Source organism: Amblyraja radiata, chromosome 15, assembly GCF_010909765.2.
Source record: "Amblyraja radiata isolate CabotCenter1 chromosome 15, sAmbRad1.1.pri, whole genome shotgun sequence".
NCBI classification, from domain to species: domain Eukaryota; kingdom Metazoa; phylum Chordata; class Chondrichthyes; order Rajiformes; family Rajidae; genus Amblyraja; species Amblyraja radiata.
Window position 1 is genome coordinate 23,390,860 of NC_045970.1, and position 24,062 is coordinate 23,414,921.

The 24,062-nt window shown below is 44.3% G+C and overlaps 1 protein-coding gene across 1 annotated transcript in view; it reads right to left on the reverse strand.

Moving 5' to 3' along the window:
• btbd16 (BTB domain containing 16) overlaps positions 1–24,062 on the reverse strand; it is a 79,000-nt gene that overhangs the window by 33,929 nt on the left and 21,009 nt on the right. The window contains exons 7-9 of the mRNA XM_033034753.1: positions 23,031–23,161; positions 20,251–20,370; positions 18,504–18,595 (exon numbers count right to left, since the gene is read on the reverse strand). Of these exons, the coding sequence (XP_032890644.1) occupies positions 18,504–18,595; positions 20,251–20,370; positions 23,031–23,161 (343 nt within the window). The remainder of the gene's footprint in view (positions 1–18,503; positions 18,596–20,250; positions 20,371–23,030; positions 23,162–24,062) is intronic.

A 24,062-nucleotide genomic window follows, 5' to 3' on the forward strand; every position in this document is an offset into this window, starting at 1 on the left:
CCTCAGTGGACCTACCCTCCAATATGTCCTCCCTGAATGCCGCTGTAATAGTCTCCCTGATTAGTAGAGCTTCTCCAACCCTTTTACCTCCCTATCACATCTGAAACATCAAAACTCTGGAATGTGGAGCTGCCAGTTCTTTCCCTCCTTCAATCAAGTCCCCTTTTACTTATACTTACTCCTTGATGCAATTCAACTCATGATACTAATCAACAGATCTACAACAGATAATTCACAATCTCAGTGAAGACGAGTGTCAAACAAGCCTGGGTCATTGCTCCAACATTCTCAATCTTGCTCCATACCTCCAACAAATTTCCCATGGAAGTGGAACTTAACTGTGCACATGTGAACATCAGGTTTCTGCAAGGGGGGAAAAGGCAAACACTTTGCTATTTCATGTGAGCAACCACAACACCAGTTTGCCAGATTGCATCATTGTTACACGAGCTTAACCAAATTCTAAGTTTAAAGCAAAGAAGAGTCTCCTTTATTGAAGTACATTGAAGTATCACACCAGTAATCGATAAACATATCTTTACTACATGAACTATATTCCAAAATAAAAATGGACTACAGGATGAAACTTTATCTAAACACTTGAATAGCCTTATTGATTGCAGTCATAATTGCAGTCCACAGTCCCCAACATTGGATAATGAAATAGTCAGTAATCAGTAATTCAATGGTTGAATTACTTTTCAAAGAAGATAACAAATATTATAAAACTAAGAAAATATATCATATCCAAAAGGTCAAGAAGCTAAACTGATCTGAAAGACAATTCAAATTTAATGTAACCTATGTTAGGTTATATAAAAGGAAACAAGGGAGTTAAATTAGGAAACAGATGAATGTGCCTATAAACAGGACGTTGTGGCTTAAAATATCTATGACAATAAATATTTTGCACTGCCAGTAAAATATATATTTTTTGCTCCCTGAAAATCATTTTCAAATTTTTGGTTATGTAACATCGGTTTACATATGAAGTGGGAGCATAATGAATCCATTATGCTCCATTATGTAGAAACCCAGTGCTTACTATTGAAAATTATAATCAAAATGCTCTGTCTCACACACACATAATATTAAGTTTGGGAAAATGTGAGTAACAAAGTCACTGGGTAAATGACAATTTGGTCACCAATTATATATTAAGCAATTTGTTTTAGTTATATTTGTAAGATGTCTATTAATAAATATGCAGTAACTAATGATGTGAAAAGGAATAGCATACATTCCAGTCATCAATTTGAGAGCCAACAACTATAATTTTCTATTGACAAGCTGGCAGTCTTATCAATGCCAGCAATTTGTCTCACATTAGCTTGCTGTTATTGAAGCATACTGTATTTCTTTCCCTGTCATCTCCATTCTGTGGTCATTCTTCACATTTGGCCTGAGGCAATTTAGCAATTTATTCACATTCAGAGAATTTAACATACACACACACACACAATTGCGACAACATCATGTGGCTGATGATACAAAGCAAAGGCACATCCTGGTTTTAGAGGTGAAGGCTTGTGTGCTGGAACTACCCAATCTCTATTATGCTGTTCCAGTCAACATACACCAGTGACATCTTCTCTGGTATAAAGGAATGAGGATATGGATTATGCATGTTAAACATCTCAGCCCCAGAAACTCTTGCAGGAGTTATTTAGGCCAGTATTCTAGGCCTTTTCATTAGCTGGTAAAGCTAGTGAGCTGTTACAAGGAATTAGCACTAACTGTGGTACCAGCATCACCCGAAACTAATTACATTATCAGAAGACGACTCAAAGGAAATGGACCAGATTAGTAAATTGCCATTTGCAACAATGTGTAGTGAAATTCCTTGTTAACATGAAGCTCACGGAGTACACAGCAAACATACAGTAACGATAAATACAACAATAAATACAATGTGCCAAACAGCAGAATGGTGGAAAATGATAGTGGAGCAAAAGCTGAGCACTGCAAAAGTATATTAAGGTTATGTAACAGAATAATCAATGAGTTAGTTAAGAAGCATATGAGGCAACATCTCCGGGAAAGGGTGAATCAGGTGATTAATTCTAGAGTTGGGTAGCAGTGAGGAAGAAGCTGTTCTTAAGTGTCCGAGCTTTCAAGCTCCTATATTTTATCGTAGAAGACAGAAAAAGGAATGGCCAGGTTGGCAGGCATTCTTGACAATACTTGCAGCCCTCCTAATGCAACACATCATGAAGATGAACTGATGGAAGGAAGTGACAATCGTGTGATGGACTGGGTTGTCACCACTTCCTGAAGGTTCAGGTGGTTACGAGCAGAGCAGGTGGCAGATCTGAGATAAGTCCATCAGAATACTTTCTAAAGCACATCCATAGATGTTCGGGATAATCCTCGTGGACATGGCAAATTTTCCTTGATGCCCAAGAAAGTAAATACATTGATGCGTTTTCTTGATCGCCGCGTTAGTATGAAAGGACCAGGTTAGGTTGCTGGTGATATGAATGTTTAGGTACTTGCAGCTGTGGATCAACTCAGCTACAGCTCGGTTGATGAGGACAAGGTTGTATTCACCGCCTCACTTCCTTAGGTCAACCACCTACTCTTTTATTTTGCCGACAGGAAGGTTGAATTTATTATCCTGATGCAAGATGCTCATCATCGTTGTAGATCTAGCTGATGAAAGTGGTATCACCGGCAAAGATCAAGTTGCCACTGTCTGATTGAATTGATTCATTGAAAGATACAGCAGGAAAACAGGCCCTTTGGTCCACCGAGTTCACACTGACCATCGATTACCATTCACCCTTGTTCTATGTTATCTCACTTTCATAACAACTCCCTGCACACTGGGGACATTTACAGAGGCTAATTAACCTACAAACTCGCACATTCTTGGGATGTGGGAGGAAAGCGGAGAACCCTGAGGAAACATCTTCAGTCAGAGGGTAGTTAAACATCGCCACAGAGGACTGTGGATGTCGTCGGTCGATATTTTTAAGGCAGAGATAGAAAAATTCTTGATGAGAATGGGTGTCAAGGGTTATGGGAAGAAGGCAGGAAAATTGGATTAGGAGGCAGAAATCCGCCACGATTGAATGGCGGAGTAGACACGATGGGCCGAACGCCTATAACCTGTGAACCTGTGAAATCCACGCAGTCACAGGGGAAACCTGCAAACCTGCAAACTTCACACAAACACCAGAGGTCAGAATCGAACCCATGTTACAGGTGCTGTGTGGCAGCAGCTCTACCAGCTGCACCACTGTGCTGCCTTGAGAAGATGAACAGGTAAGGTGAACAACCACAGTCTTTCCCAAGGGTAGTGGTGTCTAAAACTCAAAGGCATAGGTTGTGAGAAAGTGAAGTAAGAGGGAGAAGATTTAAAAGGGACCCTTTAAAAAGGTATTAAAGAATAGGAGAGCAGAATTGAGCTGATACCATCATATCAGTGCACTATGAAGCATTGACCAAAAAGTAAACATAATTATCATTCCATTTGGTCTCCACGATATATGGAGAAACCCAAGTTCAGGTGAGTCAGAAATGAAATGTGACAAATAACGCAGCATTCCTGATCTGCCTTTGTCACAGCACCCCTACTCAAAGTTCTTCAATCTTCTTCTCAAGTGATTGAATGTTAGCTAGCAGTATGCTGTAGGGGCATATCCCCTTTGTTTAAATCACTCCTTGAGTACACTCCAAATGCCCCACCAACTGCTCTTTCAATTTTGTTAGTGCTCACAACTGTGCTGGTAGCATTGGGTCCAATAAAGATCAGTAGTTTATTTTAGATATACAGCACGGAAACTGGCCCTCCGAGTCCCTGCCGACCAACAATCCACGCACATTACCATTATCCTACACACTAGGGACAATTACCAATTCTACCAAAGCTAATTAACCTATAAACCTGTACCTTTGGAGTTCCGAGAGTTCCTTGGAAATAGCAATGATTGACAGGAAACTTTGGAACTAATAACTTTCTCAGTGCTGGAATTAGCGATTATGAAAGATTGAAAGATTATTTTAACTGTTTTAAGAGGAACTTCATGTAAAATATAGTCACTCTCTGGCACCATCTTTTTTTAAACCTGATTTAAGATTCAAGATTCAATTTAATTGTCACATGTACCAATTAAGGCACAATGAAATTTGAGTTACCATACAGCCATACTAAGTAAAAGCAAAAATACACACAGCATATAAAATAAAGTTTAACATAAACATCCACCACAGTGAAATCAATATTCCTCACTGTGATGGAAGGCAATAAAGTTCAGTCATCTTCCTCCTTTGTTCGGGGCCTATGAACGGGGCCGTTAACGACGGTCCGCGGTCCAAGCCCTCTCGTCAGGATGATCGACAGTCCGGCGTCGGGACGGATCGGAACACTCCGAGGCATGGAGCTCATGAGTTGGCTGCTTCATAATGTTAAAGTCCAAAGGCCCCGCGGACGGAGCTCCAGCACTGGCGATCCTCGGCAACAAATTCCAGGCTCTGCGATGGTAAGTCCACGCCGCACCTGCGGCTTGAAGCTCCAGGCCGGTCTCCAGGAAAGGCCGCATCACTCCACGTTGTAGGTCGCAAAGGGGGCGCGGAGATGCGACACGGAGAAAAATCGCATCCCCGTCGAGATAAGTGACTGAAAAAGGTTTCCCCCAATCCCGCCCCGCACCACCCTCATAAAATATACCAAGAGACATTAAAACAAACATTCAAGACATACTTAAAGTAATAAAAACAGAGAAGGGACAAGACAGGCTGCTGGCGAGGCGGCCATTACGGGCGCCACCCGGTGGTGATTTAGTATTCATCAACTCTAAATAAACAATATACAAGGCAGACGGAGCATTGGCAGGTTGAATTTAATCCTGACAATTGTGAGGTGATGCAATTTGGGAAGTTAAATAAGGGTAGGACATGCTCCGAAATTGTGGGAACTAAGGAATGTTGATGAATAAAGGGACTTCGACATTCAAGTCCATACATCACTAAACATAGCAACACAGCTGGATATAGTGTTGTAGGAGAAATATGGCAAGTTTGCCTTGTTATCGGTCAAGGTGTAGAATATACAATTTGAGACATTGCAACTTTACAAAATACTGGATTCAATTGCACTTGGAGTATTGTGTGGATTTCTAGTAGCCATACTATAAGAAGGATGGGGTTGCACTGGAGGGCGTGTAGTAGAGGATATTTGCCAGGATATTGCTGGGATTGGAGGATTTTTTGTTATGGGGAGAGACTGGATACATGATCTGTGTTTTCCCTGGAGTGAATTACGCTTAAGCATGACCTGATAGAGTATATAAAATAGAGGGGAGGAGGGGAGAGAGAGAGAGGGAGAGGAGAGAGGGAGAGGAGAGAGGGGGAGGAGAGAGGGGGAGGAGGGAGGGGGGGAGAGGGTGTGCTGAGAGGGGGGTGAGGTGAGGGGAGGGGGAGAGGTGGGGAGCAGGGAGGGGGAGGGAGGGTGGAGGGAAGGGGGTAGGGGTGTGTGGAGGAGAGGGGGGTTTAGGGGAGGGACGGTGGAGGAGGGGATGGAGGGGAGGAGGGAGAAAAAGAGGGGAGAGAGAGAGAGGGGGGGGAGAGGGGGGGGAGGAGAGGGGGGGAGGAGAGGGGGGGAGGAGAGGGGGGGAGAGGGGAGGGGGGGGGGGGGGGGAAGAGGAGAGAGGGGGGAGAGAGGAGAGGAGGGAGGAGGGGGTGGAGAGAGGAGGGGGGGGGGGGGGGGGGGGGAGAGAGAGGTGGGGGGCGAGAGGAGGGGAGAGAGAGAGGGTGCCTTTTTACTTCAACCCAAACAACCATTTGCAGGCAGTGCTTTTTTCCTCAAACTAACCATATTTTCATTTTCAAACCACATTATGGGTACTCACAGCTGTGGAGACATTTGTTCAGTGTTATTCAGAGCTCTGATTGAGGCACACGACTTGCAGAGACTGATTGAGGCACACCACTTGCAGAGACTGATTGAGGCACACCACTTCCTGGTTTTATAGTCCCTCCCCCTCCCTCCAGCAGGGGCAGCAGAGAGAATGGGGAATTTTGTAAAAACATTAATATCTCTGTCATTTTTCATCGACGGGAAAAATCCTCGGCACACATGCGGCTCTGAGCGAGGTGGCCAAAAATGACGGCCGTAGCTGGCGGCGTGCTCTCGGCTTAAGAGGTTTGCACGACCTGTCGCGGGACCGCCGTTGAACGTTATCTCTCTCCTGTATGCGCTTCTGGACGAAGGCAGGCTCCAACACTTGAGGCAGCAGCTTGTGTTGAGCAATCGGGATCGGTGGCCTGGTTGTCCGGGACATCAGGCGTGGGCAGGTGAACCCATGGCCGGGTCCCTGGAGATATTTCTGAGGTTCAGGATGTCTAGGTAGAAATCGGAGTTTGTCAGGCGCGATTGCTCCATTAAAAGTTTGGCACTTCGGACGGCCCGCTACGCAAGACCGTTGCTCTGGTGGAAGTTCCATTTGCTGGTGAATGCCTTGAACTCGTTGCTTGTAAACTGCCTGCTGTTGTCGGTCTGCAAACGGACCGGGGAGCCGAAAGTGGAGAAATGTCTCCGCAGCTTGCGGATAACCATCTCAGACGTGAGGGAAGTAAGAAGGTCCACCTCGAACCAGTTCGAGTATGAGTCGGCAAGGACAAGATATGGCTTGCCACGCCATTCGAAGATGTCTGCAGCCAGCGAAGTCCAGGCCATGGCAGGCGCCGGTTGCTGTAAGAGAGGCTGCCGTTGCTGGTGGGGCGCAAGGTCGTTGCAGGTAGAGCAGGACGAGATGCGGTCTCGGATGTACTTGGCCATGCCAGGCCAGTAGAATTGGCACTAAGCGTGGGCAATCGTCGCATCAGCCCCAGGGTGCCCGTTGTGGGCCGCGTTGAAGTACTGGTCGTGCAGGGAGGAAGGGACCATGACCTTGTGGCCCTTAACTATGATGCCGTCCTGGATCACCAGCTCGTCGCGAACCAGGAAGAAGGGTTGAACCACAGCCGGTGCACTGGCGCACTTGCTTGGCCAGCCACGTTTGATCTCGGAAGAAAGTCGCTGCAGAGCGGGATCGGCAGCGGTGTGCTCGGCCAGGCACTGAAGCTGCTTAGTGGGAACAAAGTTAACGCCGAGCACAAGTAGATCCTCTTGTTCGTAGGGGTGGCGGTCACAGGAAGCCCGTGGGGCACGAGAGAGAGTGTCGGCAACGTGCATCTCCGTGCCCTTCTTGTAGACGAGTTTAAAGTCAAAGCGCTGTAGCTGCAACATCATGCGCTGCAGCCTGGCAGGAGCAACATGGATCGGCTTGTTTAAAATAGTCACCAGCGGCTGGTGGTCAGTCTCGACCGTAAAACAGCTACCAAAAAGGAAGTCCTTGAATTTGGAGCAGGCGAACACAACCGCGAGCAGCTCTTTTTGGATCTGAGCATACCGTTGTTCGGTGTCGGTCATGGTGCGGGAGGCGTACGAGACAGGATACAGCGATCCGTCATTAGAGGACTGTAGGCAGGCCGCACCGAGTCCGAACCTGGAGGCGTCGCAGGTGACAGTGATCGGGCGCCGTAGGTCGAAAAACCTTAGTGTCGGGGTGCTGATCAACTTGGACTTCAGACAGTCCAACGCCTGCTGGTGTTGCGGGAACCAGGACCAAGCGGTGTCCTTTCTGGTCAGTTGCCGCAGCGACGAGCTCAGCTCGCTGAGATTGGGTATAAACTTCCCTAGGTAGTTCACCATACCCAGGAATCGTTGCAGACCGAGCACGTCGGTGGGAGCTGGCATCTCGGTGATTGCGGCAGCCATCAATGGGTCGGGCTTTAGTCCGTCCGAAGTGAAGACATGCCCGACGTACGTGACTTCCAAGACCCGGAACCTGCACTTTTTAGAGTTCAGCTTCAGGTTGATCCGCCGAGCCCGATCCAGGACGCAGCGGAGGTTCATGTCTTGCTCGGCAACGTCCTTTCCATAAACCAGGATGTCATCCACGATGATGGTGCATGGCAGGCCGGAGAACAACTGTTCCATCGCCCTCTGAAACACCTCGCTTGCAGAATTGATGCCGAATGGCATTCGCAGAAACTTAAATCTGCCAAACGGTGTTGAGAACGTCGTCAGGTCGGAGGAGCCCTTGTCCAGTGGTATTTGCCAAAAGGAACTCTTCGCGTCGAGGACTGAGAAAACAGTGGCCTGTTCGACTTGGGCTGCAACGTCCTCCACGGTCCTCATGGGATAGTGGGGCCGCCTGATTGCGAGGTTTAAATCCTTCGGGTTGATACACACGCGTATTTCGTTTCTGTCCTTTTTCAGGGTGGCAACCATGGTGGAGACCCACTCGGTGGGCTCGCTGACTGCCTCCAGCACTCCCGTGGCGACCATGTCGTTCAACATCGACTCAACTTTGTCTTTCATGGCGTGGGACACTCTATGCGGTGCGCGGACAACGGCCGCCACCTTCGGGTCAATGGCAATTTTGTAGGTGATGGGCAGCTTGCCCAGCTCATCGTTAAACAAGTCGGGGTATTCCGATATTGGATCCAGCGAAATCAGCACTTTGTGGACCGTTCGGTCGAACGACACCAGTCCCAGGTCCTGGCATGCCTGGTTGCCCAACAGAGTCACACAGTCAGAGTTCAAAACATAAAACTTAAGGGCCCGCGATGTTTTTCTCAGCACGCAATTGAAGGTGGCCTTTCCCATCGGTCTCAGCACCTCGCCCCCGTAAGCATGCAGAGTGGAGCGGTCTGCAGTTAGGAGCTCATTGTTTCTAATCTTCTTGAACAGGCTTGGTGACATTACGTTGACCTTGGCACCCGTGTCGAGCTTAGCATGGAAACTGCAATTGTTGACAGTAACCAGGACAGTCGGATCGGGTAATCGGCCAGGTGCGTGGCGGAGTGAGAACACGCTCGCCTCCCCTTGAGAATTAATTGGATCAGAATCGTGGGCCGTGTCGAGCGAGGACTGGGAACCATACTGGTTATCAATTTGCATCAGCATGTTTAAGTTAGGTCTAGAAGCTTGTGGAACTTTCCCACGGGAGCGGCAAGCTGCAGAGAAATGATTTAGCTTCTTACAAAAGTTGCAGGTTTTGCCGTAAGCTGGGCACGGCGACTGCTTTTGATGCATGTAGTTGCAATTGGGGCACTTACTGGGGGGCACCCCGTCGGGACCGTAGCTGGCCCGTGGCACAAATTTTGTGTTATCCATCCGAGGACGCGGTCTGTTAAACCCGGTCAGATTGATCGATTTAGTGTCCGACTCCCGCTGACCGATCTGCGGGTCAACGACCTCAGCCATTCAGCAGGCGTGCATGGCTTCACTCAAAGTCAGATCTGGTTTCCTGAGGAGCTCCGATCTTAACCTCTGATCGAGCATCCCCGTCACTAAAATGTCCCTGGTAAGCTAGTCTGTCATTGCACCGAAACGGCACCTTTGGGCTAGGTAGCGCAGGTCAGCAATGAAACATTCAACAGGTTCCTCCGGCAGCTGCTTTCTGGTGAAAAAACACGCCCTCTCTAAAATACGGTTCGAGGGCAGGTCGCAAATCTCCCTGAACTTGCGCAGCAGGCATACCGGGTCGTCAGCAGTCTCTAGAGGTGTCTGTACCTGATCATCGGGACCCAGGACCGCTGGGTCGTAGGTGAAGGTTCTTGCGCTCCTCATGGCATCGGGGCCGGCAAGGTTGAGAAATAGAGAGGCTTTAACCGCATCGGGCTCGTTCCGATGTGCGATGTTGATGTAGTGGCTGAAATCCAACTCGAAGGTAGCCCAGCGCTCTGCGATGTCAGAATCAAAGATGAGGGGCGCGGGCTTTCGGCACGAGGATGCCATGGTCAGTGAAGGCAAAACGCAGAGAAAGAAATAAAACTCAGAAAAAAGAAATAAAACTCAGAAAAAATAAATAAAGCCCGGGAAACACGAGTCTTTTCTGACTGACATAATGTAAATAAGTGATCAAACACACTTGTACTTTACACTAGTCTTTAATGAGAACACAGGGTTAAACACACATCAGCAGTCACTGTCTCCAGTCTGCTACTGTACCGCGCAGAGGGAGAAGAAGGCGTTATTATAATTGGTAACTAAGGCGTGGTTAGTGGTACTGAGGTAGCTATATTATTGGTTGCATGCATAAACCATCTACATAGTGCAAGCCTGGTCTAGGTGGGCCAAAGTGCCTGTTTCTATGCTGTACGACTCTATGACTTTATATAGTAAACTTGTCCCAGCCACTTCTATATGTTTCTATACAGTCAGATTATGTTTTCTGGTACAGTACATTGATTAATTTGAAGTGCTGTGTTGGAACGGTGAGCCAGCAAAATTATTGTTCAGTTATGTCAGAATATTTATAGTAACAAATACAAAGAAGAACTTGTGTTGAAGCTAAACAAGAAATTTGACTGCTCTTTATTAAAATGCTGTGGAAATAAATTTGCATTTTCATCTATGTCTTTTGCTCTGGCCTCAGTACTATTCCTGGTAAAAGAAACGTCTTTGTTCCTGCTGCAGACAGATATGTTGCCATCAAAGAACCATCCATTGATTAATTTTAGTTTTTTTTTGTTTTTTAGTAGAAACAGACCCTTCGGCCTACCGAGTCCGCACCAACCAGTGATCTCCGCACACTAACACTGTCCTACATACACTAGGGTCGATTTTACAATTATGCCACGTCAATTAGCCTACAAATGTACAAACTCCGTACAGACAAGCATCCATAGTTAGGATTGAACCCGGGTCTCTGGCGCTGTAAGGCAGCAACTGTACCGCTGCGTCACCGTGCCGCATTGTGGTTGTTGGAACGTGTAGAGCTTGGTTCTTTATTTAACTTATGGAAGGACCTTCTGTCTGGTGTAGCAATTTTCATGTACTAAAGGCTGCAAAAAGTCTTTAGAAAGGTCTTTCTAGCCAAATCGCTGACAACTCTAGGAGAGGGATAAGCTCATCTGGCCCACTGAGAGCTAAGTGGCAAATTGATCTTAAATGAACTCAAATACATAATTTTCTGTTTACATAAATCATCTGCATTTTATACTCAAAATGAATTCTATTGGGTGATCTTTCTGAGGAACAAACCAAAATCATTGAAGATTTATTTTGTCAACTAAAGAAGAGAATCAGGGTGGAGTTGACTAATGTCTGAGAGAGAATAGGTTGCAGGTAAAATATTGGTGTAATTATACTGATGGGAATAGGAGCCAGCAGGGTTTCAAGGGGGCAGTTCTGTTCATTTGTAAAACATGGATGGATCATTTTGTGAATAACTTGCTGGCCCATCAGACTCTCTTGCTTTGTGTAGTTTAGTTCCTCCTGAAAATGTGATATATACAAATTGAGGTTCTGAACATTATATTACTAGATCAATGGAATAAGTACACCATGACTAATCATATCAGATATCTTCCACCCTAACATTATTCCACTAATATGTAATTGCTGTGTATTCTCTGGCCAATTTATTACTCAGTTTCAAATGTTCCTTGGGGTGGAAGATTGCAACCTTCACGTGGTCCGCCCTGTTTCGACTAATGCAATCAACTCGACGTGCACAAACGGAAGATCAAATAGAACAAGTTGTCCTACAACTTTAGGCTGTGCACGCCACACGAAAGAAGAAGAAATGTCCCTTGGGAATTTTCTTTTCCGGGTGGCACAGCTAGTAGAAATCACAGATCCAGGTTCAATCCTGATCTAACATGTAGGTTCTCAAGATGTTTCTGTATATTCCCACATTGCAAAAGACAGATGGATTGATAGGTAATTGGTTGTTGTAAAATGCCCCTGGTATGTAGGTGAGTATTACAATCTTGAGGAGAGTTAATGAAAGTGTTGGGAGAATATAACGGGCTTTGTGTAGGATTTATGTAAACAGATGGTTGATGGTCAGCACAAACAAGGTGGGCAAAGGAAATTTTCTGTGCTGTCTGACCCTATGATATTTTTGCTTTGATTTGAACTGCAATATTTTTGCCTTGATTTGTGCTGTGAGTAAGCAAAACTCTTGAGGGTTTTCTGAGAATAAGGTTTTATACATACTCCATTTTCAGAGCAGGAATATGAACAGAACCTTGAGAATATATATTAGAACCATAAGCAATGTTAGGGTCTTTACAAAAAGATGGTTTAGTGAAAACAAGACTAAAACCCTGAGAAAACCAAAGTATCATTCTCTGCAGTAAAAAGTGATGCGCTGTTAAAAGAAAGAAATGTCTCATTCTTTTGGGTGATGAGTCACAAGCTAATCTCTTTTCCTCTTTCAGGGCAGTTTCAACATGACTTTAATGATTCACGATAAGTGCTTTTTATCAATTAACAAAAAGGTACCGCAATTTGGCATTTAGATTGTAACAAATATGAAAATGTTATTATAAGACTGAGGCATTTTAATGATTCATCACATAGTATTAATTTTGCAACGTGCAAGTGAGTCTCAGTTTAATAAATTTGCCACAATTCTTCACTTACCAAATCTCTCCCTTTCAACATCATGAGAAACTGATAAGTGGAGCACATGAATTTTACAAGGTGGAGTCATTGTCCTTCTGGATTTCTTTCCTGCTAGTTTTATACTAACATTAGAGATGTGAATAACTCAGGAGAATTTGTGAATAACTTGGGAAAGTGGGACAGGCCCTTAAGATATAAAGAAGCTGCCAAAGCAAATATGAAGCATGTTGCCAACACAACAGTCAGAAATGTTGAAGATTAGTTAACTTACTTTTGTTGTAGATGGTTCAAATGGTGACAACACTTAATAAGAGAAATGAGAGGAAACCATTTTGAGCATGCATGGTGGCATAACATCATTCTACTTGAAGAGGCAGCATATTTGCAAAGGGCATCAAACAAGTTGATCAGAGGAGCATATGCAGCCTTCCCTAGGAGGTAATAATGATGCCATGACTCTTTGTTACTACTCTGATCTAAGGCAAAGTGTCATTAGCAGGCTAGCACGTAGTTGAGCCATGAGAGGGTTGATGGGAGTGGGGGATAAAAACTTTATGGTATGGTGATTTTATAGGACTATTTTAATGTAGCTTTCCATGGGCTATGTGACAGATCAATTAATCAATTTTTGTTCAAGTCGCCACCTGAAAATTCTCTGACACATGGCAATAAAAGATATAAAATAGTTATACAGTCAAAGCCCTTTGTTTCATTCGTTCCATCGTCGCAAAACGTCTGAAAGAAAATAGGTAGTTCAGCATTTACCGTGGTAGAGTGGGGCTTTTGCATGGGAGGGAGGTCTGGAGCGGGGTATGGATGGGTTGTGATGTCAATTAGCAGTGTTGATGCTGTGCAGTGCTGAGTTAGGTCATGGAAAAGTAAAACAAAGGAATATCAATTATAAGATGGAATGATGGACGTCCATAGAATAGACAGTTAAGGGCCTGTCCCACTTACGTGTCTTTGGCACGCAAATTACGCGACCTCGTGGTCGCGTTGAGCCGCGACGGTCCCGCGAAGGTCGGGCGCGATTACATGCGTACGCACAGCCGTCTGGAGCGCGTGATATCATTTGAAGATGGACACAAAGCTGGAGTAACTCAGCGGGACGGCAGCATCTCTGGAGAGAAGCAATGGGTGACGTTTTGTGTCGAGACTCTTCTTCAGTCTGAAAAGAAGGGTCTTGACCCAAAACGTCATCCATTCCTTCTCTCCAGAGATGCTGCCGGTCCCGCTGAGTTACTCCAGCATTTTGTGTCTATCTTCAATTTTCTTTGCCCCGCTCTGGGAATAGAAGTGGGGGCGGATCCGGACCGCAACGGCCATGAGCCCCAGGATGAGTTCGGCGATCGTTTGCCTGCTTCTGCTGCTGTTGAAGGTGAGATGTTGCGTCGCTCCAGGGTCTTGGGCCTGTCCCACTTTGGCCGTCAGTTCCGCGACAGGCCGTTGGCGTGCGAAGATTTTGTTCACTACAAACATTTCGGAGCCCCGTGCGATGTCGCGCACAACTGCATACCCCTCCGCGCTTCTAAGTGGGACTGGCCCCGCGCGGCCATACGATGCCCGTACGCCTCAACGCGACCACGAGGTCGCGTAATTTGTGCACTAAGGACACGTAAGTGGGACAGGCCCTTTAGGATCCTTTGCCTATGCTATTTTAATATGCTGCTAATATTAGCTGTTTATCATTCACCCTTTTGTTACACTCATTGCCCTCCTCCACTTTCTCTGTTAATTCAACTAAGTTGCTCTCTCTCTTTCTCAGTTCTGATGAAGAACATTTTACCTGAGGTGCGAATTGCCACCAAGATGCTGCTTGGCTGGCCGAATTCTTCCAGTATTTGTTTTTTCTCCACATTTTAGTGGCATATATCTTGCCTCCATTCACCAAGCCTTTGTTTGTTTCCAGCCACAAAGACATCGTCAAGACTCAAGCGTATTTTATTGTCATATGTCCCAAACAGAACAATGAAATTCTTACTTGCAGCAGGACAGCCTGATGGTTGTTGGGAAGAAGCTGTTTCTGAGCCTGGACATTATGGTTTTCAGGCTCCGTAACCTTCTTCCTAAAGGCAGGAGTGAAATGAGAGCGTAACCAGGGTGATGTCGTTCTCTGATGATGCTGGCTGCCATTTTGAGGCAGTGACTCCTACAGATCCCTTCGATGGTCGAGAGATCAGTGCCCATGATGGACTGTGCAGCGGTCATCACTTTTTGCAATCTTCTTCATTCCTTGGCAGTCAAGTTGCCAAGCCAGGCCAATCAATATACTCTGTACCATACAGATGACAATCCGAATCTCCTCAATCTTCTAAGAAAGCAGATGCATTGATGGACTTTATGATTGCATCAATATTTTGGGTCCAGGACAGATATTCAGAGATATGCACGCCTAGGAATTTGAAGGTTTTGATTCTCTCCTCTACCATCCCGTTATTGAAAACAGGTTTGTGGATCCTCGGCCATCCCCTTCCAAAGTCAACAATCAGTTCATTGGTTTTACTGATATTGAGAGCAAGGTTGTTGTTCTGGCGTCATTCGGTCAGTCGATCGTTTGCCTTCCTATATTCTGACTCGTCGCCATCTGTAATTCATCCAACAATGGTGGTGTCGTCAGCGAATATGAAGATGAAGTTGGAACTGCGCCCGTCCGGCTACACAGTCGTGAGTATAGAGCACGGGGCTGAGAACCCAGCCTTGAGGTGCTCCTGTGCTGATGGTTATTGAGAAGGATCTGTTGCTGTCAATTCCTATTGATTGTTGTATGTTGATGAGGAAGTGGAGGATCCAGTTGCAGAGGGATGCACAGAGACCCACTTCTGTGAGCTTGGTCACCAATTTGGAGGGGATGATGGTGTTGATAGCTGAGCTGTTGTCCATGAACAATAGCCTGACATTTGTGGTTTTATTGACCAAGTGATCCAGTGCAGAGTAGAGAGCCAGCAAGATCACATACTCTGTTGATCTGTTGTGGTGGTAGGCAAATTGTAGTGGGTCTAGGTTCTTGTTGAGTTGATATGCACGATAACCAACCTCTCAAAGCATGTCATCATCACGGACGATAGTGCCACCAGGCGGCAGTCATTGAGGCACGTCACCATACTCTTCTTGAGCATTGGTATTATTGATGACCTTTTAAAGCAGATGGGTGCCTCAGACATCAGTAATGAGAGTTTGAAGAAGTTTTCAAAAACACAACCCTCTTGGTATGGTATGGTACTTTATTTATCACATGTACCGAGGTACAGTGAAATTCATTTTTTGTATGCAGTTCAGTGCAAGTATCACTATACATAAGCACTTAGAGACATCTTAGATAAGCATCTCAGATACATTACAAGAGTATAGCAGTAGTACACTGAGACAGTACACAAAGTCGCCAGTTTGGTGCCATTTTCGAGTCCCAGTTATTGTTAATGCTGGGCTCTTAACCTGACCATGAGGGCCTGTTGCCGTGGCGGCATTGTGTAGTTAGCCTTTGCCAAGTGTAGCCGTGATGTCCTCTGCCTCTGCCCACCGCTGCGGGCCGCTTGCGGTCCACTTGCTCGACCTCTTGGAGCGGCGTTCGGTCCAGCTGAGCCCCAGGCTGTTGCAGGGCCTCCAGTAGCCCAATCCACCGACAAGGCAGTGCACTGCCTCCCACAGCCGGTCTGTATACCAGCATTTCCTCCGACTCCTTCCACTCCGGGCGGGCAACCACAGCAATCGGTGCATTTTCCCGGTCCTGCTCCCGGTCCATGGTGCATTTCCTTGGTCCGTGGCGGTCGAGCTGGGCCTTCTGGGCAGAATCTGGTCTGCGGCGCGGGTCATCTGTACGCGGCGAGCGAGTCGGGCCCACCGGGTGGGTCCTCCATCCACATCGGTCGAGCCACTGGTCTCCGGAAGACAAACTGGACCTTCTGGGTGGTCTCTCTGCAACAGACAGTCCAGGCCTGCTGATGGGTCTGGCCACGGCTTGCTGGGATACTCCCGCTTGCCGGGATATTCCCTCCTGGAATACTCCATTTGGTCTGCACAGGTTTTAAGAAGGCGACTAGGTATACCATCAGGTCCAAATGCTTTCTGAGGGTTCATCCACCTGAAGGATCTTCTGATGTCGGCCTCTGTGACTGAGATGGTAATACCATTGGGGCTATGGGGGCTTAAGAACGCACATCAGTGTTTCCCTATCAAAGCATTCATAAAATGGATTGAGCTCATCTGGGAATGATGGTTCACTGTCGCTTGAGCTGCCCCCTGGTTTTGCCTTGAAGGAAGTGATGGCATGCAAACCCTGCCACAGGGTACAAACATTTGCCTCATCCCCCAGTTTAGAGCGAAAGTCCCTTTTAGCCTTTTTGTTGTCCTTATCAATGTTATATCTTGACTTCCCGTATAGCCAGATGAATGTCCAAGATCTGGTCCTCAGTGAATGCAGATCTCCTGGTTCATCCAAGGCTTCTGGTTGGCCAACACTCAGTCGGTTTTCATGGGAACATACTTCTCCGCACAATTCCTTATGAAGTCAATAACAGCTGTGGCGTATACATTCAGGTCTATTGCTGAGTCCTTGTACATCGCCAAGTCTACTGATTCCAGGCAGTCCAAGATTTATTCCTCTGCTTCCCCAGAACAGCTCTGTGCAGTCCTCAACACTAGTCACTGCCCTTTAGTTCTGCCCTTTTGCTCTTTAGTCGCTGCCTATATGTAGGAAGAGGCCATGCAGCGTGGGCTATGATATGATGAAGGCATCCGAGTACCTGCCTCGGAATCATCTGACATGTGCATCACGATGCTTTAATGATTGCACACCAGCTGCACATTGATGGAGTGGAGGCCCTTGGGACCATTAAACACCTGCTGGGTGATCTGGGGGAGGTTTTGATTGGTATATGTGCACTCAATAACACTTTCGTCTGTGGGAAGTAAGTCATAACTATAACCCCTAGCATACCTGTTCTAACTAGTCTCAGCATGAGCAAAATAATCAAGTCATTCCCTACCTGAATGCAAGTGTCTCTGGCAGAGCCCTGGAATATTTCCATGTAAATAAGTTGTTAATGTGGCAACTAAGATAGCCACCACCAAATACATACTGTGGCACACACATTAACCTCTTGACATGCTGGTTTGGAGGTATTTCAGGGAAGTTTTTCTTCTATCTATTAACCTCCTGTATTGTGTGTATCCTGCATTTTGTGCTATTGGAGGTTCATATGGAATAGCTTGCTGAAGGTTTTGTTGAACCTGAGGTATCTTCTGAAGTTCATCATAATTTTCGCCTAAGTTCATCGTAATTAGAACCATTGCTGACTGATAGTTCAGAGCTGCAAGGCACCAATCAACTGTTGTAAATGCAATAGTTTGGAAACTAAACTCCCAATGCTTACAGTTAGTTTTCAACACAACCTCGATGAATAAACCGTTTCTACGCATCTCACAAGGTGAACAATCTGTCAAATCTTCAAGATTCTAAACAATGTTGAGCATTTGTTTAGTTTTCATCCTTGAGTTTCAGGTTGCTTAGGATTCTTGCACACACATAAGCAAACCGATCCATGTTAAAATCATTCTAATGGAATAATTAATATATAGAGTTTGGCACTTTTGTGTCTACCTTCGATTTAAACCAGTATCTGCAGTTCTTTTCTACACATTTTGTCACACCATCCCCCCTGACCTCCGCCTTTCTGATACAGAACGGTCTGTCCTCAGCAGAGGCTTCACCTTTGTTCCCCTCCGCCTCTATCTCAACGAGTTCCGGGTCTGCCATGATGTGGAGCTATTCTTCCGTCGCCTCCGCCTCCGCAAGCCACAAAGTATATTTGAGAAGATACATAAAATATTTTGCATATTTTCTTAAAGTTCAATGTAACAATTAAAACCATTGTAATAGGAAAGAATTGTATAAAACAGTTGACCAGAATAGGGAGGAATTATGTAAAATAATAAAATCAGCATGATTAAATAAAAGTACCATTGAAATATTCCTGCAGTGCTATCAGTATATCCAAAGCCTAAATTTGGTTTAAAATGAAAGGTGACAATCCACAACAATAAACATTACAGTTCTGATCAATGTAAAATAAATGGGCTGATTAGAAAGCTTGCTTACTTTCAGTTATTCCATGTAGACGGACAGTCTGAAACAATCCAAAATACTTTTGACGAATCTCCTTTTCCAGATAGACGACCATGTTTTGCAAACTGCAGGAGAAAAAAAGTCAGTTCAATGAACGTGGTTAGATTTTTTATTCAGTGTAGATGTTTTTTCCTCAACTGGAAGAATAGAGCTAAAGGAAGTAATTCTAATTCTTACTGAATGGAAAGAGAATATGAAGCAAATTTCCAAAAGTTTATTTTGGGAAGAAGTTTTTGAAAATTCATTAATAGTACCTTCTGGTGTTTTCGTTAGGTAAAAACAATAGTATAGGACATGTAGAAAACCCACATTGCTCTGAGAATTGCCTCTTTCCAAAACTGAACTGATGAAAATAGGCAGAATAATTTAAAATCAAAGCTAACTCCAGACTTTTTAAATCAAAAGTAAATAAAATTATTGAAGAGGTAGGAAGCAGATAATTGGAAAAAGGACTCAAAGACCCTGATGTGTAACAACCAAGAAGACTATGGGCCAAAATCTAGGAAGTGGGACTAGATTGAAGAGTACGTTATTTCCAGATGATATGGACATGTTCTACACTGAATTGAGTCATTTTGTATACTAGAATGCCATGATTTTAACACTCCACATTAGATCTTCCATAACAATCTTGATGGAAAGATTTTTTTAAAATATCAACGTTGTGAATGTAGATGTAAAAATGTAAGGAATGCTATTTACAAATACATTCCATTCTTATTTTTATGATGTACAGGTAGTCCTGGGTTACATATAGGTTCGGTTTCTGGGAACTGTCCGCAAACAGATTTCTCCATAAGATAGGTACGCCCTTTTTCTAGAAAAAGCAGTCCCACCACTTGGCATAAATTTTGATTTTTTTCAGTTAATTAGGAATGCCCATTGGGTCTTGAGATTAAAAGGTGGTCCACAGTAGGCATGGACCAAGAAGGAACATTGGGTGGACTTCCTGTTTCACTCTTTTATCATAAGAGTGTACCAATATTAGTGCTTCAAATGTATGCTCTTTGAATTACTCTTCCTGATACCATTAGAATAGCCACAGCCCAAATTTCACTTCACAAGTGAACAATTAAATCTCCAGGTGGACATAAACAATCGGTTGCAACAAAAGAATCAACAGCTGCTAGTTGGACAAGGTCAAATTGGGAACATATGCTGGATGATTGTGCCCCAAAACTATTTACATTTTGGAAAACGAATAAAAATTGGCATATTACAAACCTTGGGGAAGAATGAAATAGGATTTAATGAATTATCTGAATTACGGGTAAATTGCTGATAACCTGAGCTGGTATTAACATATGTAACAAATGACAATCAGCTGATTGCTTAAATCCAATCTCATTGATAAAGGATAGATTTCTGGCTGTGATTTTAGGTCGAAAGGAGGGAAGTGTGATATGTTGAACTGTATTTTGCAGAAATTAGAAAACGGAACACAAATGTAGAAACAAGGAACTGTAGATGGTGATTAACTATGTGTGATGGGGCAGTTTGTAGTTACCTAAAATGGAGGAATTCAATGTTCATACTATGTAAGCTACCCAAGCGGAATATGAGGTGCTGTTCCCCCAGTTCGGATGTGGCCTCATTCTGACAAAGGAGATGGCCCAGGACAGAAAGGTCAGTATATTCAACATGCATATTCATCATCCAAAGACATCAATTAAATCTGCTAACATTTATTTATTATAAAGAAGAATGGTAAGATAATCACCTGATAAAATAGGCTACGATTGTACTGTACAGTGGCATTAACCGTATCTCAGTGTTCACCTGAAGAAATATCCAGGAGAGGATGGTCTGCAATACGTGGTATTCAGTAAATGTAAACAATCTGTAAAAACACAACATCATAATGTATATTTCAACATAAGGTATCATGGTAACTAAAAGGGAAATGTAATGAGGTGATTTGCAAGGAAGTCACAGAATAAAATTATTTGGACCTCAGAAACCTTCAGCCCTCCATGACCACATTGCCATTTTTGCCTATCTATACTAATCCACTGTCCTTCAAAGACTTGCCGATTCGAGTGACTATCTAAATATTTCTTAAACAGTGATATATAATCTGATTTTACCACTCCTTTGGCAGTACATTCCCGACATCGACCACTCTCTGTATAAAAAGCTTACTCCTCAAATTCCCCATAAAACTTGCCTTAAACCTATTTTTTTATTTTTGATACCCCAACCAAATGTGCTTAATTGTTTTATAACAAGGAAAAAATGATCAGAATAGGCCTTCCAGCATCTTTCGTTGCTATTCTGCCACTCAACGAAATCATGTTTACTCCTCCTTTGATCCATACTTTTATTTATAACATCTCATGTTGAGGTGCAATTCCGCAACTACTAAAGCCAGTAATAGCTTTTAAAAACAATGTTATTCAGGTAGCCCCTAGCACTTGAACTTGATTCTTTGATCTTGCACAACACACACATGACAGCAAGAATCATTGGGCACTAATCAGAATGAATAGTTTTATAAACGGACCTTGATGGCCATTTTTCTCAAGTTTTCCTTTGCTGCAGATGGCCTCCCTGAAAAGTGGAAATAATAGAAGATATCCTATATGAAAAATTAGTCCTGATCCCAGGGAAAAAAAATATAAGGGTCACGTTGTCAGATAGAAACCCCACTCCATAGTATTCCCAGTATGTAAAGCAATCTAGGTTTTAACATCATGGGCAGCACGGTGGTGCAGCGGTAGAGTTGCTGCCTTACAGTGCTTGCAGCGCCGGAGACCCGGGTTCGATCCTGACTATGGGTGCTGTCTATATGGAGGTTGTGCGTTCTCCCCGTGTCCGCGTGGGTTTTCTCCGCAATCTCTAATTTCCTCCCACATTCCAAAGACCTACAGGTTTGTAGGTTAATTGGCTTGGGTTTGTATCCTTGGTATAAGTGTAAATTATCCCTAGTGTGTATAGGCTTGTGTTAATGTGCGCGACTCGCTCGTTGGTGCGGACTCGGTGGGCCAAAGGGCCTGGTTCTGTGCTGTATCTCTAAACTAAACTAAACTAAATCAACTTATTTATATACGGTCTTGGGAAATCTAGTTGGATGTAATTGCAATGATTACCGTGTGATCATGGTCACAATTGTTCTTGAAAACTGACCTAATTGTAATTTAGTTGGAAAGGTCTTTGAATAAGAATATAATTAAAATGAGATAGCAGACAAGCAAAAGTGCTAATGCGGGAATGCGTCCAATACTGCGCGTGATCTGAAATTATGAAAGATGTTGAAACAGGATATATTCAATATGTCAACGAATGATAAAAAGAACAATGTGTGGTTTTTATTATTGTTCAGCAACCTGGCACACACTTGTATAATGGTAAACTTGGATTTACAATTTGTTATCAAGAAAGATTACAGTTTATAGAGTACTTGAAGTTTGCTTTAAGAAATAGTTTTTGATTCTCAAAGCTGACTAAGTTATTCTAGGTAGGATTCAAAAGCTAATTATTACGTTTATAGGGTGGTTTTAGAAGAGAATTAACACAGAAATGTGAATGTTATATGTGAAAAAATATAAAAAAGCAAAATCAAGAGTGAACCTAAAATCTATCTTGTTAGTTTGCCTAGCAAACATAAAAGACACAAAAAGCTGGAGTAAAGGGCCTGTCCCACTTGGCCGTCATTCGCGCGCCATTTACGCGACCTGCTAGCGTGTGGGTAGCGTGTGGGTAGCGAGTGGGTAGCGCGGGACGGGCGCATGAAGTGGTGTGGAGGAGTGTGGAGTGGCGTGGAGGAGTGTGGACTTCGTCCTGCACGAAATCTTCGCGCGCTACCAGCCTGTCGCGTAACTGACGGCCAAAGTGGGACAGGCCCAAGACCCTGGCGCGGCGCAATGCCTCACCTCCAACAGCAGCAGAAGCAGGCAAACGATCGCCGAGCTCGGCCTGGGGCTCACGGCCGTTGCGGATCCGGATCCGCCCCCACTCCTTCGCCCAGAGCTGGGCCAAGACGATTGGAGATAGACACAAAATGCAGGAGTAACTCAGTGGGACCATCAGACTGAAGAAGAGTTTCGAACCGAAACATCATCCATTTCTTCTCTCCAGAGATGCTGCTGGTCCCGCTGAGTTACTCCTGCATTTTGTGTCTATCTTCAAATGGCGTCACGCGCTCCAGACGGCTGTGCGGACGCATGATGATGTGCGCGACCATCGCGCGTCACTCACTACCGGCCTGTCGCGTAAATGACAGCCAAGCGGGACAGGCAGCATCTCAGGAGAGAAGGAATGGGTGACATTTCAGGTCGAGACCCTTCTTCATTCTGAAGAAGGATCTCGACCCGAAACGTCAGTCAGAAGAAGGGTCTCAACCGGAAAGGTCACCCATTGAGTCAGAAGAAGGGTCTCGACCCAAAACGTCACACATTCCAGAGATGCTGCCTGTCCCACTGAGGTATTCCAGCTTTTTGTATCTATCTTCAGTTTAAACCAGCATCTGCAGTTCCTTCCTAAACATAAAAGACAACTAACCTTGGTGATAATAAAATGTTTCGCAGGACCTCCATATTCAAATCTCTCAGAGTGACCTCATATCGTAGATGCACTATAAGATTTAATTCAAGCCATCTCTCACAGGCTCGTTTCAGCCTGTCTTGGTTATACTAAATCAGAAATAACAAATCAACATATAATTCAAATAATCTACTCAACCTAGATACACAATCATCTGAAAAAAAACATAAAGAAATTGAAATGAAATTTTCCCATATAAACAGATTTTGTGTTGTTACATCCAAACTCACAAGTGAGAGTATTGGTTTGTATATACAGTACCCTTTAATAGAGGAATAAAAAAAGATCATGAGGCAGTAATTTGATTATTTAGAGAGCTGTGTGCAATTTGGAATCTCACTTCCCCATATTACAAACATTTCTATTAATTGTGCTATGTAGATTTACTAAGATACAGTACTAAGAGGACATAGGGACTATTTTGAATAATTTATATGTTGTGTTCTTCATGCAACTTGTCACACCTTGGACACATTCTACAGCTCTCCAACCATGTAAAGCATTGCACACGCATTGCATTTACCAATATGTTCTTTTGCAACCATGTTGTTTTCATCCGATAACACATAATGGGAACCAGCAGATTCTTACTGGGTTGGAAGAAACATGATTCTATATTATTACTGCCCACAAGAAGGCAGTGATTGTAAAGAGAATGCCAAATGCTGAGGTCACACACACTGAATGGGGAAGTGTTACCTCAAGCTACTTGGCCACCCCACCATCCTTACTCATAAACAATTATTTATGAACCCTTATCCTCAAACCTATCATCACTTAAAGTTCCATGTAGAACTCATCACACTCGTCCATCTACAGTAACCACATATGTTGTACTAGCTTTAACAGTGCAGGCTCCCAAATCAAGAGATCACCATCCCCTATGCCATCCCTTAAGGCCGCATGTGGCCTTCTAGGCCGTTAAGTGCGGCCTTTTGAATGAATCCAAATTTTGTAAACAAATCCTTTTATTTTTATTTATATGTTTTT